Consider the following 21,211-nt stretch of genomic DNA (forward strand, 5'->3'; position numbering starts at 1 on the left):
TTAGATATTCAGAAGTACAGTTTTGTATGTGGCTTGTTTATTCCTCCTTATTTATTTATTTTTAGTTAAGAAGAAGGGCACGTCTGGTTTAAAACTGAGCAACCTGATGAACCTTGGGAGGAAGAAATCTGCCACGCTGGACAGTCCGGAAAGGTCTTTGGATACATGTAGTAAGCAATCCAAAACAAACCCTTGTGAAACATTTACATTTCATTTGGGTTTCTGCGACTAGCAGGAAAGACCAGCGTTAGAGGGTGACCTAGATGTCACTAAGGGAGCATCTCCTTCTTTGCAGCGTACCTGAATGTCCTCGTGAACAGCCAGTGGAGATCTCGGTGGTGTCATGTGAAAGATGGGCAACTCCATTTCTACCAGGACAAGAACAGAAATAAAACTGCTCAGCAACCTCTCAACCTGACGGGCTGTGAAATTATCCCAGACCCAACTCCTGATCATCTCTACTCATTCCGTATCCTGCATAATGGAGAGGAACGGGCCATGTTAGAGGTACAGGTTGCCACTTTCTCTAGAAGTAGGAGTGACCTTTGTTTATGAGTGATACAGCTACTCATTGCAACTTATTGTAGTGCACACAATTGAATGGTTCAGTCTAGGGAACATAGCTATTGGTGTGGATTTATTTTCTCTTATGTACATAGCCTGTTTGGGGTAATCTGCCACATTCCTGAAGCTGATTTGATGGTGTTTCCTGCTTGGCAGGGGGTTGGACTGGATGGCCCTTGTGGTCTCTTCCAACTCTATGATTCTATGATTTCATTGAGTAGTGTGGAAATATAAGAGAGAGACCTTCCTGTCCCCAATAAGTAAATGTATTGATTTTCTTCACTTCTATTAAATAAAACCATGAAAATTGCTTGTAGACTTCATTCAACACTTCTCCTTACAGCATTATAACCTACTTCACATGTCATGCTAAACCAAGGCTCACTGCAGCCTGCTTCTACTTGTACATGTTGTCATACACCATGGTTTAGTGTGACACCTGAATGCAGCCAGTCTAAACAAAATGCTATGCAAAAGGATGTTAAACAGCTAACCAGGCAGCTTATTTTTATTAAATGAATAGACGTCTAGTCTGCTTTTCCATCCAAAGGAACACTCAAGGCAGGAAAGCAACACTTACTAGTCAGAATAGTAAGTGAATACTGAACCCCACCCCCACCCCCCGTTACTTGGAATATTGTACACCTGAAATGTTTTCTGAAATAAGCAGCTAGCTGGATTCAGTATGGGTTGATGAGAGTACAGTGGTGCCCCGCTAGACGAATGCCTCGCTAGGCGAAAAACTCATGGGAGGCTGCCCCGCAAGACGAAAAAGTTTATGGGGCTGCCTCGCAAGACGAAAATTTTTCGTCTTTTTTTCTTTCGTCTAGCGAAAACCGCGGTATACATTGCCGCTTCGCTAGATGAAAAACCCGCTAGACGAAAATACTCGCAGGACGAATTATTTTCATCTAGCGGGGCACCACTGTAGCTGATTTTCACCACTGAAAAGAAAGATAAGTTTAAGACTGTTGAAGACAAACACAGACAGCGTAACTTTCTTGGAGCTACTTCCAGTCACCTCAGCCGACATGCTGCCTTGGGAAAAAAGAGCAAGCCACTCCTATCCGTAACTTTCACTTGACTTGGATCAGAGTTGTTTTCCTTCTCTGTTTACCTCTAATCTTAGATTCTCTGACATCAGCACCATTAGAGTGGGAGAAGGGAAATGTGACACATTTCCTGCATTTTGTAGTGGGAGGAATACTTGCTACCAACAGCAGGCTCACTTGCCAGCGACTGCCAGAGGCTCTGGGTGTTGTTTTGTTTAGCACTTAAGATTGCTGAGGTTGATGGAACAAAATAAGGAAGGCTTCAAAAAGCTACTCAGATAATCTTCATTTGTGAAGCTAAGGTGCATGTTAGACTCAGCATTTTAGTTAAGGCCAGCTGGAGGTTATAAATACTTTCTCATGGGTCTTTCAGGGTGATTGCAGGGTGCTTTCACCATTCACGATGAAAGTTTTAATCATAATTGCTTCTGAGCCAAGTTGGTAGAGGAACTTTAGGAAGTTGAGCTGGTGCCCTCTTCTGGCTGTGTGTGTTTATAATTTTTTATGCGCGCGTGCATAAATTTTTTATGCGCGCACACACACACACACACACACAGTGGTACCTCGGGTTAAGAACTTAATTTGTTCTGGAGGTCCGTTCTTAACCTGAAACTGTTCTTAACCTGAGGTACCACTTTAGCTAATGGGGCCTCCCACTGCCTCCGCCACGCGATTTCTGTTCTCATCCTGAAGCAAAGTTCTTAACCCGAGGTACTACTTCCCGGTTATTCTGATGAAAGCAACTTAGGTTTCTTGTAGTAAGTTTCGCCTGTATCCTTAATGATTGCCTTTTTTCCTGGTTGTTTAACAGGCCAAGTCTTGTGACGAAATGGGCCACTGGCTTGGGCTCCTTTTGTCAGAATCTGGCTCAAAAACAGACCCTGAAGAGCTGACCTATGATTATGTGGATGCTGACAGGGTCTCCTGCATCGTCAGTGCAGCAAAGAATTCATTACTGTAAGTTTCTGAGGTAGCATATTTGACATTCTGACCTGTCTTCTGATGGATGATTTCAAGTGGTTCCTACCAAACAAGTAGCTTTTATCTGAAAAGTCTGTAATGAACAATTTTGATGGGGTTACAATTGCTAGCAAAAAGAAGCAGGAAAGGATTCTGATATGTAAATACCCACCATGTTTGCATTCAAAGTATCCACTCGTGAGATTGTTGTTGTGAAATATTACATTGATGCTGACTATCTCTCCTTATTTTCTGATGTGGTAATTGTGTGCAGTCTAGCAAATCTCTATTTTTCTTTGAACTCCTAGCTGAATGTTTAAGACATGCAGCACACACACAATGTTGCTTATGGCTTGATGAAACCTATGCCTTGTCCTGTGTTAGAGAACAAGCGTTTCACATATTCAGTCTCAAACAGAAGGGGAGGTTTCACTGTGGTTAGTGGCTTCTTCACATTGCAGACCTGTGGATGCTGGAGACAAGATAGCAGACAGGAGCAACAGGTGCCTTGCAACACCCAGTGGATGGCAATCAACTAACTTTTACTCAGAGTAGACCCATTGAAATTAATGGATTTGCTCTGAGCAAATGTTAGTCGACTACTACCCAAAGTAACTGGCATATTAGGAAGTCTTAAGGGAGTATAGACTAATATCACATCGTCGTCTCGTGTAGCTTTTACATCTTTTGATAGCACATCTGTTTCTATATTTTTCCAGCTTAATGCAGAGGAAGTACTCTGAGCCGAACACTTACATTGACAACTTGCCAAAGGGGAAGGAGGGACTAGAGGAGCTCTATGATGATGTAGATGTCCCAGAGGCAACAGCAATGGTGAGGGTTTTGTTTTGTGTTGCAATTACAGCTTACGTTGATGGGGGACCATTTTGTTTTCCATTGGCTGCAGTTTATATTGATAATGACGGAAATAACAAGTGATCCCAATTGCAAGGTGTCTGCAATTTGCCTTGTTTCAGGTCTGTACTGTTCTTTAACTGTAAAGGTAAAGGGACCCCTGACCAATAGGTCCAGTCGCGGATGAGTCTGGGGTTGCAGTGCTCACCTCGCGTTACTGGCCGAGGGAGCCTGTGTACAGCTTCTGGGTCATGTGGCCAGCATGACTAAGCCGCTTCTGGCGAACCAGAGCAGCACACAGAAACTGCATTTACCTTCCCACCAGAGCGGTACCTATTTATCTACTTGCACTTTGACGTGCTTTCGAACTGCTAGGTGAGCAGGAGCTGGGACCGAGCAACGGAAGCTCACTTTGTCGTGGGGATTCGAACTACCGACCTTCTGATCAGCAAGCCCTAGGCTCTGTGGTTTAACCCACAGCGCCACCCGCATCCCTACTCTTTAACTGTAGGTAATGTTTAAAGAATTTCATGCTGGCCTCTCTTGTTCTAAACAGAGTGGCATTTCTCGGGCACTCTTCTAAGAAGCTGCTTTTTATCTTTGACAGGAGGAAGTGCCCCAGAATGAAGGCAAAGATGAGGGGGATCAGGACAGAGTCTATCTAGACCTCACGCCAGTCAAATCCTTCCTTCATTGTGCTACCAAGAAGCAGGACCAGTTTTCCCCATCCGTTTCTCCATCATTGCAGAGAGCTTCCAGTAAGAGCTCAACGGACTCTGAGAGAGACTTCTCCATGTTGCATAAAGAAGCAGATTTGAGTAGAAGATCACTGGAGATTCCAGACCCGGTAATGCTCAAAAACAAATATGAGATATCAAGGAGGGGCCATAGCTCAGTGGTAGAGCATTGCATGCAAATGACCGCAGGTTCGATCCCCAGCATCTCTACGGTAGTTAAAAGCCTCAGGTGTTGTGAAAGACTCTGGGAGAAGCACTGCCAGTCAGACCAGATGCTAGGGAAGTTTTTAATGTTTGATGTTTTACTGTTTGATATTTTAATTTGTTGTAAACTGCCCAAAGTAGGTGGGGCAACGCTGTCAGATTGGCGGCATATAATTTTTATGATTTATTCTATAACTAGACAAAACTTGGCAGCTTGCTAGGATCTTAAATGGACAGCCAGCTCCTGCTAGCCTTGTGTTGCTTAACCTCTAAAACATTCTCTCTCATCTGACTTCCCTAACAGAGGACTCAAGACATTGATGAGCTGCTCCCACCACGAACAACAACCATCAAAATTCAGGCACAACAGCAGCAAATTGCCTTTCCTCAGAGTGGCCCTGAGATTAAGGACACCACAACAATTATGATTGCATCCAAAGAGAAAATGGAACGCTCCAAGACGGTGAATTCAGGTGTGTTTGCTGTTTGCAGTAATCTCTCTTTACCCAAGAGCTTCATGACGGAGACTTATGGTAGAGGCAGTGCCTGCTATCTTTAGCTTTCCAACCCATGTTGAAAACATGGCGCCAGTGTATTTAGCTGCTGGTTTTAAGGGAAGGTTCTTGGAATTCCCGTCTCTGTACCTGAGCATAATTTCTTCATCTCTTATTTGTAGCAGCTGTAGAAACCAAACTCGGCAAGAACAGGACTGAGGCTGAAGTGAAGCGATACTCGGAAGAAAGAGATCGCTTGGAGAGGGAAAAAGAAGAAATCCGCTCTAAGCTGGCCCAGCTACGGAAAGACAGAAGGGAGCTGAAAGAGATGCTGATAAGCTGCACAGGTAAACAAATGCCTCTCATTTCCACTTCATTTTCTGAGATCAGTGGAATTGGGCATATTGTTTTGGTCTCATGTGCTCCATTGACATGTAATCTGCTCTGAAAAGCCTCCACTGGGGCGGGGGGGCTAGTTCAGCAGCCACCCTCTTGCCTGCCACCATCATCTGAGAAGACAGGCAGGCAGTCGGGAAGGGTGCACACTGACCAGCTGCTACTGGATTTCCACTTGCATGTGTTTCTTCCCTTGGCAGACAAGAGCCTTTTGGCCACAATGGAGCAAAAACTGAAGGAAGTAGAGGAGGAGTGCAAAAGGAAAGAAGATCAGCGCGTGGACCTAGAACTGAGCCTCGTGGAGGTGAAGGAGAATCTCCGTAAAGCAGAGTCTGGGCCTGTTACACTTGGCACTGCGGTGGACACCACGCACCTGGAGAACGCAAGCCCTAAAGTACGTTGTGGGCTGTTTATAATCGGCATCGTTAGCAGGGTCCTTTTCAGCAGAGCAAAGTAGCTGAAGCCACACACGATGCAGAAGATCCACGATTGCATTTTTGATGTGTTTTGTAAAGCTCAAAAGGCAATTTGGTGGGCGGGCAGGGGGCTCAAAATAGCAGCACTGAGGAAGGAGGGGCTTAATGCTTTTCTCCCACACTATTTTCCTAGCCAAAATTGCACATGACCATCCTTGGAGGCTGGTAATAGCAATATGGATGCCTGTCTCTCCCAACAGCTAGGCCTAAATAACATGTGGGGTGTAGCTGTTTGTTGACTGATACCTCAGTCATGATACCCCAAGGAGCCATATTGTCACAGAACCATAGATCCAATTACAGCACGTAAGTTCAGTTTGAGGAATACACCTAGACTTACAGACTATGCTATGAGTTTTATGTATTGCCATCAGGAGTGGCTGCCGAGCCCCTCTCTTGCCACGTCCTGCGACAGTCTTTGGGTGGAGCCAATTGTCAGAGGCTGTCAGGGCTGTGTGGGTTCCCCTTGGTGGATGTGCTAGATTGCCTTTGCCAGAGCACTCCATGGAGCTCTGACCTTGCCACTGCTCTGCCCCACCTTGTCCTGGTACGCAGCAATGCTGGAGTTGGGAGGGTGGCTTATAAATGTAGCACCTCATTGGCTGTTCCTGATAACAACAGATAAAGCAACATAATTAAAACCAAAAGCATAAAGTCAATAAACAGCACCCAGAGGTAGATCTAATAAGCCATTAATAGACAGCACTTTTATTGCTGATGCTTTGTGATGATGGAATTTTGTTGTTGTTGTTGTTCAGTCGTTCAGTCGTGTCCGACTCTTCGTGACCCCATGGACCAGAGCACACCAGGCACCCCTATCCTCCACTGCCTCCCGCAGTTTGGCCAAACTCGTGCTAGTCGCTTCGACATCTTCAATGTTTGGCAAGAGGGGGGCTCTGACCTGATGAACTGTTTTAGACAATTGTGTATGACCACAGCTATTATCTTTCCCCCATAAACACAGGTGAAGGTTGCCAACCCTATGAATGGCACAGAAAATTCGCCTGTCAATTCAGCAATGGCACTAAAAAACCGGCCTTTATCTGTCATGGTCACAGGGAAAGGAACAGTTCTACAGAAAGCTAAGGTAAGACATGTAGCAAGAATGCCTGCAGTGCTTATTATGGCAAAAGTAATTTGCCCATGGCCTTATGGCATATTTAAAAGTATGGGGTTTTGGAAAAAATATATAAGGATAAGCCCTCAAGTGGGGCCTTTTATTCCATTTTTGTTTTGCAGGAATGGGAGAAGAAAGGTGCTAGTTAGGAAATCCTAGCACCAATAATGGACTCAATATTAGAAGTGGCCATTCGTGGACTACAGGATTCTCTTGCAAGTGGAGAATGGTCCGGATGAGGTAAAACATGGCCAGCTGTACACCAAGAAATAATGGATGGACCAAGGTCAGAACCCAACATGGCCTTCATCAGACTAAGGAATTTGCTCCTTTTTTAGCAGAGGAGTGCTGTGCAGCTGAGTGAGTTAACCCAAGTGGAAACCTTGCTTCTAACCCGGCCAGTGTACATAATGATGCCTTTGTGTATTTCTACTTTGGTGTTTTACTGTTGTCCAAACCAGGATTTGTTGTTAGCAATAGAACAGCAAGGACTGAATTCTTGCCAGATCTGTTTAATGTTCTTTTGATACACCAGGGCCTGGGGATCGCGGAGGTAAATTCAGTTTCCTGAGTTAAAATCTTGAAAGCTGGTTAAGTAAATCCAAGGATCTGGGACAGACTTTTCTGTTGGAGAAGAGCTGTTCCAACCAGCGGAGAAAATTTTGGCCAGGGAGACAGTTAAAAGGTATTATTATTGTTGTACACAATGCAGCCTGACTTCCCACAAAGAATTCCTGACCAAAAAACGAGTACAGCTCAGTGGAGACTCATTTGTTAGGGCAAATGGGGTAGTGTCCCACCAACCCTTAGCCAGTTCTCACCTGCCTGCCTTCTGAGAGCCAGTGTGGTGTAGTGGTTAAGAGCGGTAGACTCGTAATCTGGTGAACCGGATTCGCGTCCCCGCTCCTCCACATGCAGCTGCTGGGTGACCCTGGGCCAGTCACACTTCTTTAAAGTCTCTCAGGCCCACTCACCTCACAGAGCATTTGTTGTGGGGGAGGAAGGGAAAGGAGAATGTTAGCCGCTTTGAGACTCCTTCGGGTAGTGATAAAGTGGGATATCAAATCCAAACTCTTCTTCTTCCTTACTTACAACCAGTCCAAGGGTGGCCCTGGCTGTGAACGTTCTCCTCCTTAGCTTTAGTTCTGCCCTTGTAGAACTCAGAAGGATGGGGACAAAACTTAAAATTAGTTGGCTATGTCTTTCATTGGCTCTGGTGCCACCTATTGTTGGCCTCCCATCCAACTAGTCCCAGTGCGTGACAACCACTGCTACAGCTTCTTAATTTTCAATGTTTAATGCTTTTACAAGGAGAGCCCAGGGCTTTTTTCAGCCAGAACTCAGATCCAGCACCTCTCAGGTGGGTGCCATTGCTATTATAAGAGAACAAGTGAGTTGTTCTTTGTGAGTTCCGGCATCTCTTTTTCTAGAAAAATAGCACTGAGGTGAGCTATTATCAGTTGTCAGCACAAGAGCAATGCACTGGGTTCACAGGTGACTAGACATTGCAATACCCCCAGACAATTCCTATGATTAAGAAGGGCTTTCCAGTGGGTATCAGTAGCAGAGAGATATCATTATGACTAAGGATCTACACTAAATGCTATAGATTAGAGGCTGTGCATGGATGGGAAGTTAAGTCTTTGTGGATTGGGGCCAGAAAGTCATTTAACGTAATTTTTAAGCCACTGCATATGTCATCTGAGGAATAAAGGGGTGGAACCTTCTGTCCTAGCTTCCAAAATGTGATTAAGCATGCTGTGGGGTGATTTGAATGCACTTTAGTGACTCTGGAATGCTTAAAGTTAATAATACACACGTAATAGTAGCGTGTAGGAACATATGCCACATCATTATATTCTGCACAATAGTTGGCATACTGTACGGAAGTTAAGTGCGCAAAAACAAAAGAGAATTTGTTTACCCAAGTATGATGAATTTAATCACCCAAACATTTGGAAGAATGGGGAATTCTACCCCCTTACCCTTGAACATATTCTTATCATTCTGTTTTCTGTAAACAAAAGTATAATTAGACCAAGGTAGAACTTGACTGAGCTGCTGTGTTCCCTGAACCCAAGGAGATTAAATTATGTATATGTGGCAGAGTTAGGTGTGGACTCTTTGCCAAAAATGTTAGGTTCCTGAATTTTAACCTTGAATATGAATAATTTTTCAAAGCTAGCTGTATACAAAGGAAAGAATTTTTTTATTAAACTGTTTGTGCTAACACAGTACTAAATGCTGTAAAGACCACAGGTGCTTCAGCTCAGTAGTCTTGCCATCCAAGGGCCTTTCCAGGTGAACATTTTCTTGTGCAATAAATGTGCAATCCTGCTGGTCAGTCAGTGCATGATCTCCAAACATCTTTCCCCAAATTACCAAGTTTATTATGGCAAAGCAGCTTTCCCCACCACCACTTAGCAGTTGAAGCAATATTTGGCCTTGGGGAAATACTGGTAACATATTTAATAACGCTTATTAAACAAAGTACAGCAATTGGTGTACTTTGATCTAATTAACTGCTATGACTTCTAGGCATTGAGTGACTCCTGCTCTGCTGTTTCACTGGGAGTTCTCTGATCGCTCCAGAAATAGGTGGTGGGGTGGAAAGGAATATTCACACAGGATTTTTCATCCCACACCAGTCTTCTGCTATTTGTAAACCAACTCTCCCCCCACCCCACCCCCTTTAGTTCCAAGATTAAGCCAAAATGGATTACTTTTCAGTTTCCTTGATTTCATTGAGTCAAGCATGTGCCTAAGCAGGTACCCTGACAATCAATAAGAATTTGCTGTTTAACCACATGTTTGCTTTCTTAGTATATACCCCATTGACTTGTACCTGGTCAGCATGCATAGGATTGTAGTCTTAGAAGTACTTAATGCTGGCTGGATCATTGGGGAGCAGGGCATCAATTGGAAAGGCCAGAAACTCACAAGAAGGGCACAAACCCTAGATCTGAGTATACATTTTCTCCTTCCTTCTTTTGAGGGAGAAACAATCTCCAGGGGGTTTCTTCATATCAAGGGAGAACAGTTTCTTAAGTTTGCAGACAATATATCATTTAAGCTAAAAAGCCAACTGTGTAATGTAATTGTCGTGTTTTTTTTTATTAAAAAAACCCCCAGGCCATTTAAAACCACAGTACAAGCATATCCACTATCCAGCAACACTGCACAGGTTACAGGCCCGTCTGAAAGAGCTGCACCATGTGTGCGACCATTCTGAAAGCAACGGGTATTTTACCATTTGTCTTACAAGTAGCATCCACAGTTCTTGAAGTAATGGGTCTACATTGACTCTAGGAATTAATTGTGCACTGTCACTGCCATTGTACATGTCCTGTGGCGTCTGTACTGCATTTGTCTCTCTTTGCTGGTGCTGTTGCAAGTTAAGATGGGGGAATAAGGGCAGGGAAGAGGCAGAGGGGCCAATAAAGTTTTGGTCCTCAGATGCCCTGACAAACTGGAATCATCAATGGGGAAGGTGCCAGAGGTATCCGTTGACTCTTTCACCCCAGCATCTGTGCCACAGATCTCTTCCTGACACACAGTGCTGTGGGGGTCAGGGTCACAGAAATTCAGTATGTAAAGCAGACAGTTTCAGACCCAAAGCATTCATTTAACTAACCATAGAACGAAGTTGTTACTGTGTTCCTAGCTAAAAATAATACTTTCTATTTGTTGTACACGTGTCTTTTCAATCCGTTGCTATTTTAGAAAAGTTTTTTTTTAATAAAGAAAAAGGTTGGCTATATTTTAAGCGTGCGTGTAAAAATCATTACAGCGTCTATTTATAACTTTTAACTTTGCAGACCCAGATACAGCCAAACCTTTCTGCTGTGTGGGCTAGGAGGGTATATTAACATAATCCAAAACTCCCTTTGATAAAAATAAATATTCTCTGGGAGTTCAAAAAGGAGAGCGGAATAATGCCCTTTTGTCCACCGGGGGGCCCTCTTAGAATGGAAAGAGACCAGTCTTATCTTTTACAGAAATTCTCCCCTAATAAAAAAACACTTCTCATCCAGCTTGCACTGAAGGCTTGATTAAGCAGCCCAGGGAGAGAGCAGCCTACTGCAGACTAAGAGTTAAGAGAAAATTGCACAAACTCTTCTGATTACAAAACTCCAGCAGAGAAGCAAACTTTAGTGTCCATTTGCGGCTATGAAGAAACATCAAGCCTACTTGCAATCAGTGTTGGATGCTGTACATGCTGGGGAAAAAGAACTGTTGCAAGTGAAGGCTGAGCGCTGGAATGTCTTACAACTTCCAAGGTGGGCAAAACTGTGGATGCAGATGCTGCCTCAGATTTTCACCTTGTTCTAAATATTTTTGGGTGCCTACTGTTTCATCATTTTAGATAGGTTTGCTAGTGAGAAATGCAATCTTGGCACCCTGAAATTTACTCTTTTATTTTCAACCACTTTGACTTTCCTATCTGCCTCAATAAGAGAGCCAATATAATCAAAATGGGTGGGTGCCCAAGCTTAGCCAGAGTAGATCCAATGAAAAAAATGGATTTTAGTCTGCTGATTTCAGTGCATCTAACTTTTTAAAAAAGGTATAATAAAAACACAAAGCAACACTTCAGCGCAGGGAGGATGGAGTGGCATATACAGGGGCACTGGGAGCAGAGTGGTGAAACTTGTCTTCATACCTTGTTTGAATAGCTCAGTTCTGTCTATATTCCCTCTGCTCAGCTGTCCCAATGTCTGCAGATAAACAAAATTACATTCCAAGAACTGAAAGCTACCCCTGCACTAGAGAACAAAACCACCTTCAGGTTACTTCAGAAACTTTACATGTTTATATACTTAACACAGATAAAATGTGGCAGGGCTGCAACTGGCAAAACTAAGAGCACTGCTTCAGCAAGATAAATAGAAAACTGGTATGGATTTGGTGTTATTACCAAAAAATAAAATAAAATAAAATCGGCAATACAGTAGACACAACAGTTCAAAACAGCTTTATACCTACCTTAACCTCGTACCCAATTCCTGTTATTACTCATCAGCATTTCCCCAACAAGTTATTTTTCACATTAAGTTACTGCACGATGGAATGGCATAACGAAATGAAGCTGGTGCAGAAAGTCAAACGCTTATTAAATATTGCAACAGGTGAGCTGCTGATGTGGCGCTTTAGAACTGCAAAAATGCCTGTCAGGCCCAATTTAACAAGTTTTCTTCCCGCAGACAGAAGATGCAGAGAGCAAAAAAAACCACCCAAAAAACCATATAGATGACAACACAGAAAATAACCGTGAATGGCACAAGTTCTGAGTGTTGGTTGTACCACAAGTGATGTACAACCAATACCCAGAGCTAGCCAACAGATTGCTTTTGCAAGCACAGGGCGCATTCTGCTAAGGAAGCCATTCCTAATAAAGTCATGAGGTGGGCCTGTTTGCCTTCTACATTGTTGCACAATGCATAGTCAAACTGATAGAATTTACTGCAAAAGGATTCTTACAGCCAGTGGATTGGGAAGCTTGAAAATTGATTAGAAAAATTAATTGGAGAAAATGAACCACCCTCATTTCCTCCACCTTAATCCAGGGGCAGACGGCAAGTTAGCTGTGAGTGGACTGCATTATGAGTTGGGATGTCAGACACAGAAGGCAAGTGCCTTTGGAGGGGGCTTCGCTGTGGAGATCCAATGGGGGAGCAGTGGATTTTGGCTATATATTGGAGTTAAAGGCTTAAACTTAAAGCTATCACTTTTTTTAACCTGCATGTATTGTAAATAAATTCAAATAATTAAAAGAAGGCATAAGCCTCCAGTGACCTCCTTCCCAAGGAAACCAAACCCAAGTAAGCACTGCATGCCTGGAATTTCTCGATGGTCAGGGAAATTCAGGCTTGTGTAAACAATATAAATCAAACCTTAGCCATTTTGCTGGTTTGATCTGAACTTTAAAATGGTACCAACTTTCCCAAGAATGTCCAATCCAGTACAGAAACTGAAATCTGTAGAAGAGATGCTGACCTTAAATGGTGAAAGTGTCAGTACAGCAATAATAAATATCTAATATCAACACAAACTAGATATTGGTCACCTCATTTGGCGTACCAGGAAGTGATTCTGTGCAAAACTCTTGTGCTTTGGGCAACAGCATTATTGCTTGCAAACGCTGACTGTGTTTCAGTTCTTTCGTACAATGTTTTCAGTAGCTGAAGGTAGTCAGTGAGTCTCTGGAATCTGCCTTTTGGAATGCTGGAGAGATCGAGACAGCTGTCGCCAGCCGCGTCGGTTTTGTGGAGCATGGACCATTGCTGGATGCATCTGTGACATGTCACTTCTCTGAATTCCTATATTAAAAATAAAGAATGGTTGTTTCCCAAAGCAAACCGTCAAATATGGTTTTCCTACATACAATAATGAAACATGAATTTTAAATGAAGCCTTTTCATTTTTCCAACATGTTGAAATGAGGCCTACAAATGGGTCTGTAGGTGTGTAGTGAAGTTGCTTCCATTGACAACCTAGTAGGGACTGAACAGGTCGACTTCAGCTATGTATCAGTTAACTCTTTCATCCTTAAGACTATCCATATTATGGCTACTCCCAACACCCGAAGACTTCACAAGTATATTTTCCAATGAGGATGGCTCTTGTTTGCACTACTGGTTATTAAGGTTTATTCAGCAATCGAGTTCCATTTATCATGCTTCTGGCAATTTAGTAATACAACACCGGGAATATTGCAAGATCAAAAAAGAATCCCAGAAAATGATGGTGTTTTACAGATGAAGGTATGTGGGGGCGTGAGCAAGTATGTGAGCACTCTTCTCTTTTGGTATTTGGTCTCGAGCATTTTGGTATTTGGCCCTAAACGATGCCAGGAGCACCTTGACTGGTGGATGCCATCTGCTTTGTGAGGCTGGTGTCATCTGTGCAGCAACAAGCACACGCTCAAAGCTCCAACCTCATAGAAAGACAATTGTAGGCCTCCTCCTATGCTTCCTGATCCTTCCAAATAGGTCAATGCAGAAAAGAGGCATTGCACATGCAGAGCTCCTCTTGTTCAGCAAAACAAATACAGTGCGCACTGCATGCTAGGTTGTTCTGCTTTTGCTGTTAATAAGCTTACTCTTTTGGAATGAGATCCAACAAGATCTTAGCGAATGAGCGTGCCAATTAAACCTAAGAAATATATGGGTTTAAGAAGATTGCAATGAATCATTTAAGATTAGTATTTGTGAAGAGAACAAGCCAAAAGTACATTTACCAGTCAACCGTAAAATTTGATACTATGAAGCTTATTTAATTTCTCCACCCTCCCCTTTTCAGCCTACTTTTAGGAATGTGATCTAAATGGAAACGAATTGACTTTATTTGGGGCAAAGGTACGGAGCATGTAGATTCTTCAGGAATCATTCGTTTCAGATAGGGACAATAAATCTAAATGAGGGAGAAGGCCTAAATGCCTTTTGGCTACTGTGCTTTGATGCTTACTGTTTTCACAGTGAGGTCCTACCCAGCCTTGGCACCGACACAAGTAGCTGCCATTTCCAGAAACACAAACTCCATCATTCATGCAGGGGTTGGGTTTGCAGAGGTTTGCTGGCTTCTTGGCCTCTGCAAAAGATAAAAGAAAACAACAGGCCATGTTAACTGGCAGGCGCAAGAAGAAAGAAAGAAATCAAAGCTTTCTTAGTGCAGGATTCCAGTTGTTCTGTGGAGATGGAAATCATTGAACACATCTCCTGGTATTGCAGAAACTCCTTACAGCCTTAGAAGAGGGAAAGTCTCACACCTAGGACAAAGCTATACATTGAGTGCATTAATTAAATTTTACACAGCAAAAATCCCAGCTGAAACTTTTTTGTTGTTGGAATTAGGGATGTCAGCGTCCTGCTCCAGAAATTTCTATAGACCCTCCTCAACTCATAATTACTGTTCCTGGTCCCCATTTGTGCAACCACATGCCCTTCCTTCACACACAGGATCTGACAGTACATCACCTTACCAATCATTAAATAAAATGGCTAAGCTGCAGCCGTTCAAAGGCTACAAGTTCAGTCTCATCTTGAGTTCTGTTTTGTAAACAAAGCACACTAGCCCGTGAAAGACCAGCTAGTCCTTTTGCCATTTACCACAAGCAATCCCTGTTTGATGTGTTAGGAATACGCACAAATCTTGGATGAACAATGGCTTAAAAGGTGGAACAGATAATCAGACACATGGCAATTACTGATTTGAAGATGGTTTAAACTAAACACGAAGGGGAAGAAGTGTTTAATGTGGCTTTTCAACTTCAAAGAAGGGGGGGTTGGACATATGCGGTTGTTAGGTAGTCCCGAAGCATAAATGTTATTTTTCTTCTTCTTTTTCCCATAAGTATGTTTACATCAGAAAAGGTAGCCCTGAAATCAATTGGCATTTCAAATTCAAGAACTAAATATGGCTCAAGTTTGGAAATGCACCTCTAATTCACTGTAAATTGATATTTAGCCAGCCCCTTTGGACACTTGATATTGGTGATAAGCTAAGAAACAAATGTGAATTTTAAAAATAATAATATATGATTTATTATGATAGAAGTGGCAAGCCTGTAGTCCTTCCAGATTTTAAGACTCCAACTCGCATCACCCTCAACCATCACAAACCGAATACTAGGAGCTGTAGTCCAGTAACATCTGGAAGGTTGCAGGTAGCAACCCCTTGTTTATGGGTGGAAGCAGGGAAAGCAGGGCTGGTTCCAGGTTACACTGGGCAAAGAGTTATCCGAAATAAATAATAAAATGAAGGTATTAATACAGAAATGTGGTTTTATTCTATTCATTGTATAAAGATACAACCATAAAGTCAAAATAATCATCTTACCATCACATATTCTTTCAAGGATAAGTTCTTCATTATTTTTTAGCTCTTCATAGGAAGGAATCCTCAAGAGATTATTGTGAGAACCTGCAATCTTCAGCAATGAGCTCGCATGAACTTGTTCCATCCCAATAACCAGTAGTGATACGTCATTATTACGTAGCTGTTGAGCTGGGACAACGGCATCCTCCACTCCAGCTCCACTTGTGACCACCACCACAATCTTCTTCACACCAGGCCTTGCTCCTTTTTGGACAGTCATGAGATCGTCATAAATATGGAGCAAGGAGCTGCCAACCGAGGCAGAGCCACCTACAAAGGGAGCTTGACTGATGGCTTCATGGAGATCTGAGCTGGTCACATGTGTGTCCAGCCCAAATGTGGTGTGAGGCCTTTTCCCAAAGACAACGAGGCCTACCTGAGTCACATCCCGATTGATGTCAAATTGGAGAGAGAGGCTGCTGACAAAGGTTTTCAGCTGCACAAAGTTATTCCTTCCAACAGAAGCTGAAGAGTCCAAAGCAAATACCAAGTCCATAGATTGAGATGGGCAGCCTAAGGAAGGAAGGAAGGAAAGAAAGAAAGAGCAGCATAAAGCTTCTGAGAACATGGCTCAATAGTCTGAAGAGCTGGAAGGCATCTAAAACACAGTCAAATGAAAGGGAATGGTATTTGCATAAGGTCATATTGACATTACTTTGGGCTAGAGGTGGTAAATTTAGAAAGGCAGGAGTCTCAGAACAGCAGGTTTCTTTAGAATTGTAAAAATTAAACTGCATTGAGCAAGCAGTAAGGTGAGGCAAAGCCAGTGCTAGAGTATTGGATCACATTCAAGTTCCTGCTGGGTTCTGAGGCTCACCAAGGTGAGCTTGGTCCAGTCACCACCTCTCAGTCTAACCTACCTCACAGGGCTGTTGTTAGAATTAAAATGTATGCCATACACAATGTATGCCAGCCTGAAGCCACTGAAGGAAGGGAGGGAGAAAAATGTAACAAATAAAATCAAATAAACCCAACATTTAGTTCATTTCTAAATAGCTCAGTCAAACGAAAACAATCTTCTAAATCAGGCATCCCCAAACTTGGCCCTCCAGATGTTTTGGGACTACAACTCCCAGCATCCCTAGCTAACAGGACCATTGGTCAGGGACGATGGGAACTAGTCCCAAAACATCTGGAGGGCCAAGTTTGGGGATGTCTGTTCTAAATAGTTAACTCATAATTTGCTTAAAGCAAATGAAAAACTAGACGTTTCATCATCTTAGAAGGTATAGATAAAGATCTGAATCAATTCCCTCTGATCAGCAAGAGGCCATGGAAGCATTCACTAGACCTTCTCAGAATTTGTTCTGAAGAAAAAAGCTCAGCTAAGCCTCTCAGATGGCTTAGCAAATAGCAGATCCATTTTGATTGCAGGCAACTAGACTTGATTAACTGTTGAGAAGTAATGCCTTTGTTCCCATTTTCCATCATACATCTTCAAGTATGTATCAGAGTATACCAGCACCTCTTTAAGTCATACATGCAGGTACTGATTTATGGACACAATGTGTTCCCAGGAAATTGTTTGTTAGGCAAGCGATCGCATAACAAGTCCACGATTTCCATTCTTTCCTATGGGAACATTTCTAATGTGCAATTTGTCCACTCTTTTCATAGTTTTGTCAGGATTTTTTCCTGGCCTCCGATTCATCTGATCTTGCTTCCCCTTCCCTCTCTCCGTGGCTTCTGCCTGAAAATAGCTGCTGGGTTGAAGACCCAAATCACAAATAATAATAATAATAATAATATGTTATTTATACCCCGCCCACCTGGCTGGGTTTCCCCAGCCACTCTGGGCGGCTTCCAACAGAATGTTAATATACAATAATCTATTAAACATTAAAAACTTCCCTAAACAGGGCTGCTTTCAGATGTCTCCTAAAAGTCTGGTAGTTGGTTTCCTCTTTGACATCTGGTGGGAGGGTGTTCCACAGGGCGGGTGCCACTACCAAGAAGGCCCTCTGCCTGGTTCCCTGTAACTTGGCTTCTCGCAGCGAGGGAACCGCCAGAAGGCCCTCAGCACTGGACCTCAGAATGATGGGGGTGGAGACGCTCCTTCAGGTATACTGGACCAAGGCCATTTAGGGCTTTAAAGGTCAGCACCAACACTTTGAATTGTGCTCGGAAACGTACTAGGAGCCAATGTAGGTCTTTCAAGACAGGTGTTATGTGGTCTTGGCGGACGCTCCCAGTCACCAGACTAGCTGCCGCATTCTGGATTAGTTGTAGTAAGGAAATTGGCTGTTCGAATAAGTGAATCTGTGGAGCATATAGTGAGGTTTGGGCATAATTCTTTAAGTGCAGCTAAGTGAATTTTTGGATAGCAAGTATGTGGACAGCAGGACCTGACAGCCAATAGTAGATGCTGGGATACCAAATGATAATGTTTTTTTACCTAGAACCCTTACCTTGGCTGTCTATGCTGCATATTTTCCTTTGTAGTTCAGTAATCTTGTTGAAGAGATCTTGTGGGGATGAGTAGATCAGTGTCCACTTTGGATTCCCTGTAATATTATCCAGCTCTGCTTTCAACGATTCGCTGCCAATGCCTATGAGGAAGACATCTTGGCCTCTGCTGTACTTGGCTGCCTCTGCCACCGAATCCTGAGCATTTGAATCCGTGAGCAAGACCACCACACGTGGGAGGTCATCGGGTGTATCAGCAAAGACTGGGCCGCTCTTAAAACCATGCTGTGTAACGTACCGCAAAGCTTTGCCAGTGAAGGTGCTTCCTCCTCTGAACTGCATGGAATCAACAGCCTTCACCAGACTGAGCGCATCTTGGTGGTCTCCGATGCCGGCGGCCATTTTGACATCGTTGCTGTACTGGGCCACACCCACATTCCCTGGGCTCCCTCTACTCCACACGGCTTGGATAAACCTTTTCAGGAAAGCTTTATAGCGCAAGAAGCCTTCGAGGGTGGTACTGGATGAGCTGTCCACCAGGAAAAGAAGGTCTACGCTGCATTCTAGACTTAGCTTGGGTGCTGGAAATTTTGTTGAAAAGTATTAAGAAAGTGTTAAGAAGTCCAAATAAAAACATAACAAGAAGTTTCTAATGGAGATTCTAGAGTAGCCTGTTGAAATCAGTAAACTATGATAATTTAGGCTTGCCAACTTTTAATTACAGTAATATTCACCCCAGGCCAGGGTAGGATCTGTCCACAATGGAGAGAGCGCAGAATCCTGAGCCTTGCTCCCAATCTCCCTAAGAGCCGAATCTGCAGAACCAATTAACAAATGAAGAGCCACTAAGGACTCGGCTACATTAGTTGTTTAAAATGTGTTTTAAATGTGTTGTGACAGCAGATGGCACTGTAGAGTTCCGTCTTTCGCCAACGTGATTTCCCATTATGAGGTTCACAGTGCGTTTTCCTGAAACCCATTTTTGAAGTGTCTTAGATCCAGCTAATATATGCAACCAGAAATGAATTGCTTGATCCATGTCTTCATAGAAATTCCTAGCAAAAATAACACTTGCTGTCCGTAACAATATTCTATGTATAGAGCCAATTCAAGAGCGACCTGCAATTTTGAATGCTGCTGTTCCTTTTAACAGCCTCCCCAATTACTTGATGTTTGCTGCCTTTTTTCCTGACATGCCAACTCTTTGGGTGTGGAGAAATAAGCAGCAACGACAGGTTGGCTGCAAAGACAGAAAGCAAAGCTAACAGCACTATCTTATACATGTCTGCTCAGAAATACATTCCAGTGAGTATAATTAGGCTTGTTTCCAGGAAGACTGGCTTATAATTGACACCAGGCAGCCGCCTTCACAGTACTCTTTTCGGTCACTGCTAAAAACATTTTTGTATAGGCAAGCCAATCCAGACATATAAACACGTTTTAATCTGGTTTTTAGCATAGCATTAATTTTAATTATTTTTTTAATGATTTAAAGAATTGTTTTTAACTGTTAAATGTTTTTGCAAACCACTTTGAAGTTTTCTTGCAAGCAAGTGATCACACACACACACACACACATTATAGATACAGATATATAGATAGATATAAAGGTAAAGGGACCCCTGACCGTTAGGTCCAGTTGCGGATGACTGGGGTTGCGGCACTCATCTTGCTTTATTGGCCGGGGGAGCCGGCGTACAGCTTCCGGGCATGACTAAGCCGCTTCTAGTGGACCAGAGCAGCACACGGAAACGCCATTTACCTTCCCGCAGGAACGGTACCTTTGACGTGCTTTCGAACTGATAGGTTGTCAGGAGCAGGGACCGAGCAACGGGAGCTCACCCTGTCGCGGGGATTCGAACCGCTGACCTTCCGGTCATCAAGCCCTAGGCTCAGTGGTTTAACCCACAGTGCCACCCGCATAAATAATTAATAGCAGCCTGAATGTACTGAAATTGTCACCAAGAACTTTCAGATCCTTTTCCTAAATATACTAACATGGAAGTAATTCCCATTAACCTCAATGGGACCTATTTCCCAGTGAATGTGATTAAGATTACACCTTTTACTGTGGGCTCATATAGACTTCTTTTTGTGCCACATTTCTAGGAACAGGTCTGGACTTTAAAGCTCTTTGTCCAAGCAGTTTTGTTTTTTTTTTTTGTCCCGCTGCTTTCGCCAGGAAAACCTGCATTTTACTGCTGAATTGGAGCAAATGGAAATCCACACAAAAACCATTTGCTGTTTGCTCTTATTCAGCAGTAAAACATGTTTTCCTGGGGAAAGCGCAGGGGCAAAAATAAAATAAAGTAAAATCGCTCAGATCCAGAGCTTTAAAGCCCAGACCTGTGGCTAGAAACGTGGCGCAAAAGGAAATCTGGATGAGCCCCATGTCTCAGTCACCAGAAACAAGCAGTACCAAAAAAACAACAACCAACCCTTCCTCTGAAACATTTAATGTTTTGTTTTGTAAATCAAGTTTCTTAACCCTTATCCTTTTCTCCTCTTCCCTGTTATAAAACAAAAATAACAACAACCAGAACTGTTACAGGAAACTGAGTGATGTTCATGACACATTAAAAAACAACAACCTCAAAGCACTGGTGCCTGAGATGAAAGGGCATACCGCAATTAGCATCTCCTCCAAAGCCAACTGGGCAGACACAGTGGTATCCTTCTAATCCCTGCTGAATGCATGTGCCTCCATTCTGGCAAGGCTGAGAACCACAAGGATCTAAAAAAGGAAAAAAACAAACAGGAAGGGGAAAGACAAGGGTACCCATTTAATTTTTAAATCAATGATTATAGAGCCTTTCTTGTTGTTGTTAAGTTATAAACAGGACTGAGCTCTAGGAAAACTCAGCCACAGTTCACACGGCATCTAAGCAGAGTATTTAGCCCCAAGATCCCTTTTTTGTGCCCAGCGAGAGCGTATCTTGCCTTTTAGAAAAGCAAAATAGACTCTGGAACACAGTAAAAGGGTCTTCATTTGACACTCTTCTTATAATCTAGGCTTCTCCTGTTTCCCTTTGTTGGAAAACAGAATGTCTATTAATTGAGGCACCACCTTATT

General features: G+C 43.0%; 2 protein-coding genes across 8 annotated transcripts in view; one reads left to right on the forward strand and one right to left on the reverse strand.

Annotated features, from left to right (window-relative positions):
• The window catches only part of AFAP1L2 (actin filament associated protein 1 like 2), a 71,572-nt gene extending 63,873 nt beyond the window's left edge, over positions 1 to 7,699 (forward strand). For 3 of the 4 annotated variants that reach the window (XM_033149621.1, XM_033149616.1, XM_033149620.1), the window contains 10 exons: positions 66 to 170; positions 296 to 507; positions 2,428 to 2,573; positions 3,296 to 3,410; positions 4,039 to 4,278; positions 4,677 to 4,845; positions 5,049 to 5,213; positions 5,463 to 5,656; positions 6,703 to 6,825; positions 6,978 to 7,699. In XM_033149621.1, coding sequence (XP_033005512.1) covers positions 66 to 170; positions 296 to 507; positions 2,428 to 2,573; positions 3,296 to 3,410; positions 4,039 to 4,278; positions 4,677 to 4,845; positions 5,049 to 5,213; positions 5,463 to 5,656; positions 6,703 to 6,825; positions 6,978 to 7,004 — 1,496 coding nt within the window. In that variant the 3' untranslated portion in view covers positions 7,005 to 7,699. The remainder of the gene's footprint in view (positions 1 to 65; positions 171 to 295; positions 508 to 2,427; positions 2,574 to 3,295; positions 3,411 to 4,038; positions 4,279 to 4,676; positions 4,846 to 5,048; positions 5,214 to 5,462; positions 5,657 to 6,702; positions 6,826 to 6,977) is intronic. The other variant, XM_033149617.1, reaches the window with a different exon arrangement.
• Positions 7,700 to 11,441: 3,742 nt separating this feature from the next.
• Positions 11,442 to 21,211, reverse strand: part of VWA2 (von Willebrand factor A domain containing 2) — a 34,129-nt gene continuing 24,359 nt past the window's right edge. Inside the window, exons 11-16 of one of the 4 annotated variants that reach the window (XR_004426644.1) lie at positions 20,765 to 20,872; positions 18,141 to 18,719; positions 15,694 to 16,245; positions 14,323 to 14,445; positions 12,937 to 13,175; positions 11,442 to 11,573 (exon numbers count right to left, since the gene is read on the reverse strand). Coding sequence is in view for 3 of the 4 variants with exons in the window: in XM_033149623.1 (XP_033005514.1) it covers positions 13,048 to 13,175; positions 14,323 to 14,445; positions 15,694 to 16,245; positions 18,141 to 18,719; positions 20,765 to 20,872 (1,490 nt within the window). In the remaining variant the exon portion in view is untranslated. Of the gene's footprint in view, positions 11,574 to 11,821; positions 13,176 to 14,322; positions 14,446 to 15,693; positions 16,246 to 18,140; positions 18,720 to 20,764; positions 20,873 to 21,211 lie in introns of those variants that run through there. The other 3 variants (XM_033149623.1, XM_033149622.1, XM_033149625.1) reach the window with 3 other exon arrangements.

The sequence above is a fragment of the Lacerta agilis genome, chromosome 5, assembly GCF_009819535.1.
Source record: "Lacerta agilis isolate rLacAgi1 chromosome 5, rLacAgi1.pri, whole genome shotgun sequence".
In the NCBI taxonomy this organism is placed as follows: domain Eukaryota; kingdom Metazoa; phylum Chordata; class Lepidosauria; order Squamata; family Lacertidae; genus Lacerta; species Lacerta agilis.